General features: G+C 34.6%; 1 protein-coding gene across 1 annotated transcript; it reads right to left on the bottom strand.

The window, feature by feature from the left end:
* Positions 1-24: 24 nt before the first annotated feature.
* LOC120780422 lies at positions 25-872 on the bottom strand. Its single transcript, XM_040112701.1, has 2 exons — positions 654-872; positions 25-579 (listed from the first exon to the last, which is right to left on the bottom strand). The coding sequence occupies exons 1-2, from the start codon at positions 798-800 to the stop codon at positions 25-27; spliced, it is 702 nt and encodes a 233-aa protein (XP_039968635.1). The 5' UTR covers positions 801-872.
* Between the last annotated feature and the right edge of the window lie 11,952 nt (positions 873-12,824).

The raw sequence follows: 12,824 nt of genomic DNA, 5'->3' as shown, positions 1-12,824 counted from the left end.
TAATTAAGTATTTATTTAATTAATTTAATTATTTTTTGTCATGGCTTGCAATTTTTTCTCCTCTACCTCTAACATTTTCTGTTTAATGGAATTTTTAGCAGCTATCAAATTCTCCATAGCTATGTTGTGCCTTCTAATTTCTTCCGCTTCCGCTTTTTTTAAATCATTTTGCATTTTCAATGCTCTGCCTACTCGTCGCATACGTAAAGAGAGATCGTCCAACTTATCAATAATCTTTTCTTGAAATTCTTTTTGAATATTAAATTGCTCTTTAATTAAATCGGCTGTAGATGTTTCCGGTGGCCTAGTAGTACGTCTAGGTAGTGCTGGACTGCAGGCCACTGATGGCATTGATACGTCAGCCTCTGTCTCATTGCCCACGTCGGCTGCAATAGGTAAGCCGATGCTCACAGTATTCTCGATACCACTTGTGCTTGTTTGCAATGCCGTTAGTGTGATCACCGCTTCCTCCAATTCATTGAAATGGTGCTGCCTATTTCTGCCGCCACCAGTAGCTGACTGCTCCTTTTTATTTTCAACTAATTTCCTTTTTATATAGGCCTTCCAGTCAAGCCATACCTAATACAAAATAAAAAAAACAAGCTTTAAATTATCCTGTTACAACAATAAAATCTACAACTTTATTATATTACCTTCTTCCAGCTGGAAATATCCTTGATAGGCGGACCAACACTATTGAGTTCTTGGGCCATATTGTTCCAAAAAGCTGCCACTTCTTCTTTAGGGCACTTGGTAAAACTCTGCGCCATTTCAGGTTTTTGCTGTAACAGCTCAACCATTAGTGCATATTGTTGCTTGGTGGTAATTACTTTGGACCTGCAGAAATCGCATTAAAGATTATTTTACTGGTAACAAATATGTTATAGTTTGAATTCAATTAAAAGTTTTAATTGATAATATTAAATATTAAAACTTTTAATTGAATTCAAACTATAACATATTTATTTTTAATTTAAAACTTACATTTTTCTTTTTTTAAAATTTTTTCTCCGTTAGCACAAACCTGTCGTACAAAAATTCCGCTAAACTTAAAAAATTTCCGTTCCGAGTGAATTCAGTGAATGCAACTCTACGAATTTCGAACTTACTTTCGGAACTGTTCGAATTGCATGATAGCAGTTTCGTAACTTTCCCGAAGAAACAGTCTACGATGGATTGCGTGGATAGGGCTGATTAGCTACATGCAAAGATACGACTGAACAGAAGAACAGTATCCGGATGAAAATTAGATGATGTGCAGGTCGAATTAAATCAGTGCGCGGGATTGCTCCGAACGAATGTGTATAAGCCAGTCTCGACCAAACTACCACACGCACAAAATTATACAAATGTTAGTTAAGAAGAACAAGAAGCGAAGCAAGCAGCGAAACAAAAAGTAAACAAAGCAGCTACACCGAAAAAAGTTTTCATAATTAAAAAATATGTTTATTTTAGTTTATTCAATTATTTTATTGATGTCAATTTCATATTCATAAGTTTTAATATTCATTAAATCGCATATATGTTTGTCCGTTAGGTGGTTTCTATATTTATTTTAGGTTATTTTAAGATTGGAAAAGGCAGCTTCACAGTTGTAGGGTGAACCAAACATAGAATAAAGCTTGTAGATCTCGTTTATTGTGTTCTTATATAAAGTTGAAGCTAAACAAAGAGCAACTATAAACTACGCCTTTTTCTTTTGTTTACCCTTTTCTTCAGTATCAACTGCTTTGTAAATGTTCATTTTTTTTAAATTCGCTAATTTGTTTTCTCTTTCGGAAATTTCAAGATTAGAAATATCTTTATGAGAATTTAAAAAATGCTTTTCTAAAATGAAAAGACGCTTACTCTTAAAAGTACTTTGCTTTTTTAAAAAATTTATTCATTTTTTTGCTCAGTGCAAGAACAAATTTTGCCGTAGCGAGTGTCTGATTTGCTTTAGCGAACGAGTAAGGTGTTGCTTGTTCAAAATTCAGACAGCAACCAACTAACAGATGGGTTAACTATAGCATATAGCTGCCATACAAACTGAAAGATCGGAATCACGTTCTTGTATGGAAAGCTTTCACATTTGACAATGTATCTTCACAAAAGTTGGCACAGTTATTTTTTAGGGCAACAATGTAATCTCCGAAGAAATAGCATATAGCTCCCATGCAAACTGAACGATCGGAAAAAAATTCTTTTATATAAAACTTTCGCATTTGACAATATATATTCACGAAATTTGGTACAGATTATTTTCTAAGGCAATAATGTAATCTCCGAAGAAATTGCTTAGATCGGTTAAGCTATATACTAGAGGCTGCCATACAAACCGAACGATCGGAAAAAAGTTCTTGTATGGAAACCTTTTGCATTTGACTAGATATAATCACGAAATTTTGTATAGATTATTTTCTAAGACAGGAATGTAATCTCCGAAGAAATTGTTCAGATCGGCTTACTATAGCATATAGCTGCCACACAAACCGAACTATCGGAATCAAGTGCTTGTATGGAAAACTTTCGCATTTGGTATCTTTACGAAATTTGAATATAATTATTTTATTATATTATTAAATTTTGTGTTGTGTTAAAAATTCTGTATGATTAGTTTTTGCTTCTGACTTAGAGTCAGTTGAAGCTTAAATTGATGTCGTGTTGATTTTTTTTGTTCTGACTATTTTTTCTTCTACTCTTTCCTTAATTTCACATTGGGTGGTCGAAAATTTTTCATTTGTTGCCATGTTGGGCATTTCTTTCGTGATGAGAGCGATTGCTAACATAGAAGTAACGATAGAAGCCACAAGCAATTTGAAACAGCGGATTCTAGTTTGATGAATTCTACACTTGCTTCTTTCTTAATTTTTGGCAAGTTTTATATGTTTTATTATTATATCTTACATATTGACCGCTATTTTTGGTAAAAAGTCAGCCATACCAATTCGGTTCACATATTCATTATCTAAGGCTTGAAAAATTATAACCCGATTTCGATCATTATGAAACTTAATATTTGTATTATGCACCTTACTTACAAAACTATATTATATTTAGGTATGATTTTTCCTCCAAATTGATCGTTCAATCCATCTCCTTCTATCAATTGTCCATGTCGCGACGACTACTGGCAATAATTTACACAAATTTTCAATTATATAAGGCAAATATGCAAGCGTACGGCTATATATAAAAACGATGTGGATACGTGCCAATGTTTCTAACGGCATACATTAAGATGTTTTCTATGTTCATCCACCAAAAGAAATTGCAATCTCAACCATGCTTTTTGGCTGTCAAAGTTCAGCTAAGCAAAGCATGCATACATCAATAAAAACTTGACAATATGTGGCTGTTAGAAATTGTAAGGAAAATCCAAAATGCATGCTAACAAAATAATATTTGTGGCAAGCAGCCAGAATATGCCACCAAAATAGCAGGCTGCGAATATTTTTGTCCCTTATTTACAGCAGTTTTGCATATGATAAAAAATTCTTCTGATTTTATTTTTATTGTATTTCTTATTGAGTAAACAGAAAAAAAAGTAGGATAGTTTATTATCAAGTCATAGCAGGGGCGTTGCAAAACCCATTTCACACTCTTAAAAGTATCATATACTCCCAACTTTTTCACAGCTTTGTATAGAATTCAACACTTTGAGAATCCTAACAGCTAGAGAAAACCTGCTCGCAAAAAAATGTGTTAAAATATTGTTAAATATTATGTAGAGTGAAATTGGTTTTATTGGCTTACAATGTTTCTCGTTTATTTATGTTTTGTGCTGTCGCTTAGAAGATATTAAAAATTTTGCCAGAAAAATTCTAATTTCTTTTCACGAATAAATGACATAAATATAGTAAACTAGAGGACCCTTCCACGCTTCACTGTGGCTGAAAATACTACAACTAAAATCTATGTATATGATTTCTATTAGTTGGATTATAACTATTAGTTAAGGAGATTTTGAATTTTTGTGAAGCAGCTTGTGTTAGTTTACAAAAAAATGGATCATAAAACATTTCGTGTGTCAATGATGCATTGCTTTTTTTGTGAAAATACTGTTGTATTTTGGCTCATGGAAATCCACCGATGAAAAGATATTTGCTAAGCTTAAAGAGGCGAAAGCTCTGGGCAAAGTGTGTGCCTAGCAAGTTCATAATCCAACAAACAACGAATAACTGATTCTGAGAAGTGTTTGAGTGCTCTTTAATCGTAATAAAACCGAATTTTTGCGTTGGTGTTTGACAATAGAAACATAGCTCCATCATTTCCCACTGAAGTCTGATCGACAGTTATTCTAGTGGACTGCACATGATGAACCGGTTCTCAGGCGTGGAAAGACGAAAAAGTCCGCTGGAAAGGTTATGACATCAGTTTTACTGAGCCAGTTATAATCTATTTCACTGCGTATTTGGTTGCAGTTCTTTTCTACTATTCCAAATACTTAGCAATTGTATTATTTTTGAGGAAGAATCTGTTTAAAATTGTACGAATATATTCAAATGATTCCTAAAAACATGAATTTTGAACAAATGCTTATGATTTGAAATATAAATTTTGTATTTATGAGTTTTATTAAATTTTGGTATAAAGAGGTAAAAGGTATCCTATGTCCTTACGCCGGTTCTAGGCTACCTCTCCACCAATTTTCAACCAAATCGGTTCAGCTGTTCTTGAGTTATAAATGGTGTAACTAACACATCTTTCTTTTATTTAATATACAATAAAACAGGAAAATAGTGTTTTACAGTTCATACTTAGGTTATGCTTAGGCACTGAAAATGGGAGGCTTAAGCAATGCTTAAATAACAGCTGATTTTTGTTGAATTTGTTTTGCTGTTAATGGGATCAGAGTCCCATATTTTTGAACACTGACTCTTATGTAAAATTGAACGAGAAATCAAATGAAAAAGTCAATTTTGAAAAAAATTGGGCAAAAAGCACAAAAAACGGGATTTTTGAAAAAAAATGTTTTTTTTTTTGGATTTCGAAAATTTTTTTGGGATTTTGAAAATATTTTTATCAGAAATCTGAGATTTTTTTACATAAAATTGGAATTTTCCAAAATTATTTTCACTCAATTTTGAGGTCGTTAAAAAATAAAAGAAATCATTTTTTTGTTTGATCTCAATTTGAATTGCGCGCCAAAAAACAATGGAGCAACTTCGACCACTAAAAAGTTTACAGATATTCTTATTTTGATCTATATTATGATATTCTAAAGTTTCGTCAAAATCGGAGAACCACGGGTACAAAACCATGTCGCCAATTGATGGAATGCCCCACATATAAAAAGTACGTGTCATGTTGTTTGTCCGCTATGGACTCCTAAACTACTGAACCGATTTTAGTAAAATTTAGCACACTGTGTTCAGTTCGAACCAACTTAAAAGATAGCATAGTTAAGTCAATTCAAAAGTAAATAATACAGTAAATGGTCTCTTATATGGACGCCCTATTAAGCGGAAAACTCTATTAACTGGTCAGAAACGTTGGTAACAAGACAAAGAGAAGGCAGCTTTAAATTCGTTATTATTTCAAATGAAATTTATTTGTATAAATATATTCAAAATTAGACCTTAAAGCCTTAGATTCTTATACCAACAAAAACTCTTCGTTTCTATTCCTAAATAAAATTTCCACTATAGTGTAGAATAGTATAAAATGTGTAACACAAGAACGCGTGGCCAGATCCCCAAGTATTTGTACATAAAATGTCTAAAAATTTGTTACACTCATTTTTTCTTTTCATTTGGAAAATACACTTGCTTCATGTGTAAAACAAACGTTGTTGCTTATAGGCTGTTGACTTTTGACTTACAAGTAATGCATAAAAATAACAATAATAATATATATATATATATTAGGCCGGGTCGATTTGTGGGGAGGCAAAAAAATCGCCCATTGCTCTATGAAAATCATATTCTAGGGATCAAAATAAGATACTTTGCCGAAGGAACCATACCTCTGAAACGAATTTTGATGTCCCCCAATTTGGGTCGAACTTTGGGTAGGGGCAAATTTTGAAAAATCCCACTTTGACCCATTTAGAGTGCTCCAATCCAGTCCAAATGTATGACCGACCCCACTAACTTTGGACGGCCGATCCACCCATGCCAGTGGCACACCCCCTGGAACTCCTGAAGTTTCCCATACAATCATTTCAAAAATCACCATTTTTTAGGTGATTTACATGAAAAAATCAGCTAAATTGCTATGTTTTTCTTTATTTTTATTTATTTATTTATAATAATATCTATTTTTTCTCTTAAGAAATTTATTTAGTCAGAACATATGAAATTGAACAAAATTAATTTAAGTGATGATCTTAAACTAACAATAGACAATTGTGTTTGCCCTTGAGATCGCAAATGATCTTAAACTAACAATAGACAATTGTGTTTGCCCTTGAAAACACTTATGCTTAAAAAATGTGTACATACTGTCGGTATGTACAGCAGATTAGTGTTAAGATGTGTGTATGCACTCAGCATGTGGTGCATACACAAATTAGGATAAGGAATGCTATAAATAAAGGAGCTCTGGGCAACCAGAGCTGAGTTCTATTTAACAACCGAAACCCAACGCGTCTTACTTTACAATTAACATTTCATTCTTATTACCTCAAAAAGTTTACAATGAATCCACCATCCTCTACACTGCAAGATGAAGCAACTACATCAACAACTATCGAAAACCCAATGAGTCATATACCCAAGCATGGTGTTACTGTTTTTGGTGTGTCTACTGATTTGACTGATCTTAATTTACCAACCCATCTGGATATCTTGAGATATTATTTTTACTTAAGCGAACGTGCTAAAACAGAACAAAAAAAGTTTTCCCATAAATCATTCACTATTCAAGTACAAGATAAGTTGATTGGAATTGGGGAAAAACTTGGTATGGAAATAATGCTGAAAAAAGTGTATGTAATAAATTGAATAAATTGCTTGACAAGTATCAAGAGCAAATGAAGAGAAGAAACAACACCCAACAATTTACAGAGTATGTAAAATCTCTAGAAACAATTTTTTACATTGGAACATGTAAATGCGATTTGAAGGCAGCTCCATGTGCATGCGGCTGGGTTCCCGAACGCCTCAAAGAGTTCATGCACGATCAACATAATCAGAGAAGACTAACAATGAATGCATTTATGATGGAAACTGAAGAGCAAGGAGCAACGTCTATGTCATCAATGCCAACATACCAAGATCTCGATGATTCAACATACGCACCGCCACCGGTTCAAGAAGATATGGATAGAAGCACAAGTTCACAATACACAGAGAGATACGATTGTTTTAACTTTGCCTTGGTATGTGACAGATTTGGTGTGCCTGACAGAGTAGCATCATCATTGGGAACCGCTCTTTTGCAGAATTTTAAAATTAAAGATAAGCATGGGAAACCTCTCATCATGGGTAAATCGAAAGTTCGCGGAGAAAAAGAGAAATGCAGACAAGAAGTGCTTCGCAAACGTTTAGCGTTTTCATTCGATGGCAGAAAAGATGATACTTTAACGATAGATAAAATTGATGAGAAGTATCATACTAGGATGGTAAAAGAACCTCATCTTGTTATTTTGAGAGAACCCAATTCTGAATTAATTGGTTACGTAAGACTGGAACATGAAACCGCTGAATAGAAAACAACCAAAAAATGTTTTTTTCAACGATAAAAATATATCACTGGATACATTAATTGGAATATGCACTGACGGTGAGCCAACAAACACTGGCCCACACGGTGGAATTATACGACGATCGAATTGCTGTTAAAAAGACCATTGCATTGGTTTGTTTGCCTTCTACACTTCAACGAACTTCCGTTTCGGCATATGTTTGAAGCTTTGGATAAATCAACCAGCACTGGACCAAGATCGGCAACCGGAAAACTGAGCCGTCAAATCGAAACTTGTGAAACTCTTCCGGTAAGTTATTGCTATCACTCATTTATTATAATTGTCAACCATTTTTAATTATTTTTATTGTTATATATTTTTAGGTGGTGGACGGCTTCCAGAAAATTGAGTTGCAAAATATGCTCCCTGCTCCAGAAAAAAAAAAAAATTTTCCACCGATTCGAAGTACTTATACGACATGGCCCATGCAATTTCTAGCGGCGTGGTTCCGGTGGATCTTTCTAACATCAAACCAGGGAAAATTGTACATTCTCGGTGGCTCACCAAGGACCCTAGATTATTGCGATTATATGTGACAACGGAAAATCCAGATGCAAATTTAAGAATTCTGGTTGAATTTATAATTAAATGTTATGTGCCAATGTACTTCAATATCAATTATTACAGCTCTGTCGTGTACGGCAGTGCATTATTTTTCAAGTTCATTGGTTGGTCACGATTTCTAGAACCTCGCTTACGCAAAATTGTCAATAAAGTAATTAATCATAATTCATATTATGCGCATTCGGAAAATATCTTGTTATCAATGTTGTTTGATGATAGGAAAGAAAAGCGCGACTGTGCCATCAAGAAAATTCTACGCTATCGAACCGATGTTGACGAGCCAATGGAACTTAGAGTTTATAAAAAACCAGATATAAACTTTAATTGCACAAGTTATACGGAAATGATCAATTTGAATGATATAAATATCGTATTTGAACCACTATTCACGCGAAGCATTCCGTACGATACATTGAAAGAATATTTAAATCAAGATGATCCAAATGATCGAGGAATTCCATCACACATTCAAGGAACGGAACGACATGTTCAATTGCTAGCTAGCGTTTCCAAACGGGTTATACCGGAAAATGTAGAGGCTGTTATGGCGACGACATTAGAGAGCCGTGCGAAATTGCCCAGACTTGAAAGTAAAAAAGACTTCAAAAAATAATTTTTTTTAATTTCTTTTCTATAATTCACTTAAATTAATTTTTTCATTTACATATGTTCTGACTAAATAAATTTCTTAAGAGAAAAAATAGATATTATTATAAATAAATAAAAAAAAATAAAGAAAAACCATAGCCATTTAGCTGATTTTTTCATATACAGGCCAAAAATGGTGATTTTTTGAAATGATTGTATGGGGAACCCCCCAGGGGAGTTCCAGGGGGTGGGCCACTGGCATGGGTGGATCGGCCGTCCAAGGTTAGTGGGGGTCGGTCATACATTTGGACTCGATTGGAACACTCTAAATGGGTCAAAGTGGGATTTTTCAAAATTTGCCCCTACCCAAAAGTTCGACCCAAATTGGGGGACATCATCGTTTTAGAGGTATGGTTCCTTCGGCAAAGTATCTTATTTTGATCCCTAGAATATGATTTTCATAGAGCAATGGGCGGTTTTTAAATCGACCCGCCCTAATATCTATGTATATAAAATATTTCCTGATTGCCTAAGTGTAAAATGATAGGAACAGAAAAAGTTCACAAGGGTCTTAAGACAAAAGCTTTGCAGTGCAAACGTGTCACTTTTTGGCAGCCATTAACGGTTACTCTGATGGCCTGAATGACGCGGACTATCGAGTTCGGGTAGCCGGAAACGATATGGTTATAATATCTATACAGCTTTATAAGTATTTTACTTTATATATGTGGGACAAAGAGATGCGACCGTGCGGACTGGACATTTTTGACACACGACAGCACTGACTGAACGAAAAAGGGACTCGAACAGAATAAAACCAATAATGGACTTCACTTGAATAGCGGACGGCGACCGAGGCAGTTGATAACGCTTCTTTTGTAAAACAACAAAGTTGTAGTAAAGCGAGATTGAAATATTGTAAGGTGTATTAAAAGCACGTGTTGTAAAGTTGTAAAGTTTAATCAAGTGTAATAAAGTTAAATTGAACTGAAGTGAAGTGAAGTTGGTCCAGTTTATTTCTGCGCATCAGCCATTGGTTTCAGCAAGCGGACTTAGCGAGTCCGCTACGTTTTCTATATATCGGTTGGTCGTTCGTTCGCTATATCTTGTCATTGGAGGCTCAACACGAGGCCATCCTACATATATAGGTCTATGCTTACTTTGTTCGATAAGTAGCTCAACCTGTCGGGCAATAATTTTATTTGGTTTATGTTAGGTACTCTGATTTTTTCATATATTACACAATACCAATATCTTCACATGTATCTAGTCTCTATATTGTAGTTTAAATTAGACGTCGATTTCATAAAGGTCAGTAGTTCAAGCTGTTTCCTAAAGTTCTAACGTAATAAGCCTGACGACCTAAATAAGATCAATACTTTCAAATCTACCACTGAGGGCGGTATACATAATAATAATGGAAATTGTATCGTTGTTACTTTAAGAGGGATTTTTATGCTTACATTCTTCAATATGAAAATGTAATTTTTGAAAAGCACGCCATAGTTAGCAAATCTATTTTTAGAAGAGACATGTTCCCACTAAAGTATATATCCTTTCCAACAATATAGCTGATATTGAAGTAAAAATAATTTATGTTCAAAATTCAAATTCACCCTTTTTGTCTGCAAATGCGTTTCGCTTCCCTGTTCAACTCTCGGTATCTATCCCATTCCGCACGTGTTGTGGACGATTGTAACTTTACGAGGTAGGCAGTCTGTTTTCTCTCCACTACGAAGTGGGACTCCTCATCGTACCAGCTGTTTTTTTGCTTTGAAATGGTGGATGGAGCCATGTGTAGAAGTTCACGCAAGTGAGAAAAGTTCTCTGTGCGCGATTCACTTGGGAATAGCCAGAAACGACTCTTTTACATATGTCTCAAGCAGCGCACGACTTCCAGCCTTAGACCAAGTATCCAATACCACATTCCAAAGTGAGAAGGCGAAACATTGCTCCCCATAGTTGTGCGATGGGTTTGGAAACCGCTAAGTAAAAAAACAATCCCACTGAAAAGAGCAAAACAACCTCGCATGAGAGACCCGCCTTTTTATCATGATATAATATAGTGACAATAATATTATTTGATTGCATTTTGAAATTAAGAAGGCGTTTTTTACTGTAAAAAAAACCTTTGTATATAATAAATAAAAAAACAAGTAAGGAAGGGCTAAGTTCGGGTGTCACCGGACATTTTATACTCTCGCATGATAAAGTGATAATCGAGATTTCATTATCCGTCATTTACATATTTTTCAAATACCGTATTTGTGTAAAGTTTTATTCCGCTATCATCATTGGTTCCTAATGTATTTATATATTATACAGAGAAGGCATCAGTTGGAATTCGAAATAGCGTTATATTGGAAGAAGGCGTGGTTGTGAACCGATTTCACCCATATTTCGCGCACGTCATCAGGGTGTTAAGAAAATATTATACATCGAATTTCATTGAAATCAGTCTAGTAGTTCCTGAGATATGGTTCTTGGTCCATAAGTGGGCGACGCCACGCCCATTTTCAATTTTTCAAAAAAGCCTGGTTGCAGCTTCCTTCTGCAATTTCTTCCGTAAAATTTAGTGTTTCTGACGTTTTTTGTTAGTCCGTTAACTCACTTTTAGTGATTTTCAACATAACCTTTGTATGGGAGGTGGGCGTGGTTATTATCTGATTTCTTCCATTTTTAAACTGTATATGGAAATGCCTAAAAAAAACGACTCTATAGAGTTTGGTTGACATAGCTATAGTAGTTTCCGAGGTATGTACAAAAAACTTAATAGGGGGCGGGGCCACGCCCACTTTTCCAAAAAAATTACGTCCAAATATGCCCCTCCCTAATGCAATCCTTTGTGCCAAATTCTTTAATATCTTTATTTATCTATGACACTTTATAGGTTTTCGGTTTTCGCCATTTTGTGGGCGTGGCAGTGGGCCGATTTTGCCTATCTTCGAACTTAACCTTCTTATGGAGCCAAGAAACACGTATACCAAGTTTCTTTATGATATTTCAATTTTTACTTAAGTTACAGCTTGCACGGACGGACAGACGGACGGACAGACGGACGGACGGACAGACAGACATCCGGATTTCAACTCTACTCGTCACCCTGATCACTTTGGTATATATAACCCTATATCTGACTCTTTTAGTTTTAGGACTTACAAATAACCGTTATGTGAACAAAATTATAATACTCTCTTTATCAACTTTGTTGCGAGGGTATAAAAACTGAGGGACTAGTTCGTATATATACAGATGGACGGACTGACAGACGGACATGGCCAAATCGAACCAGCTCAACATACTGATCATTTATGTATATACTTTATAGGGTATCCGACGCTTCATTCTGGGTGTTACAAACACAGTGACAAACTTAATTTATCCTGTTGAGGGTATAAAAATGTGTATACAAAAATTTCATTAAGAATAAAATGAAAACATTTCATTATCAACAATTACAATCATAAATTTGAAAATAATTCTTTGTGGTGGCAAAACTTAATAATTTCTTTATCATGATAAAATAGATACTTAATTAAAAAAAATTAGGATTTAATTTATTCAAGGAATATAATTTCAAAAGAATTCATTTTTCGATTGTGCTTAAGATATGAATGGTTCGCTTCTGCGAAATTGAAGTCAACACACAATATATTTTATCTACTTTTTACCTTGTTTGTTTCGATGATGATTTCTCTGATCCGATGGTATGGTTCGTAGTTGCCAGTGTGAAAGTGTAATACGATTAAGCCCTCTTTATTTCACCAAGTAATTGCAATGTAAAAGGCACGTACGTCACCTATATATCTCTTTCAACTACATAATCGCGCGAATATACACTTCCTTTCTCTTCTACGCTATACATACCAACGCAATGGTGTATAACAGAATCTTTGCTGTCATTTGCACTGCTTATTTTCACGATATCCAACTAAGGATGCGTTGCTGTCAGATTATTATCAATTAGTCTTTCAGCGTTTTTGTCTGTAGTCGTTAGCTGCAT

Source organism: Bactrocera tryoni, unplaced genomic scaffold (assembly GCF_016617805.1).
Source record: "Bactrocera tryoni isolate S06 unplaced genomic scaffold, CSIRO_BtryS06_freeze2 scaffold_25, whole genome shotgun sequence".
In the NCBI taxonomy this organism is placed as follows: Eukaryota; Metazoa; Arthropoda; class Insecta; order Diptera; family Tephritidae; genus Bactrocera; species Bactrocera tryoni.
This window is presented reverse-complemented; position numbering and strand designations above follow the sequence as displayed.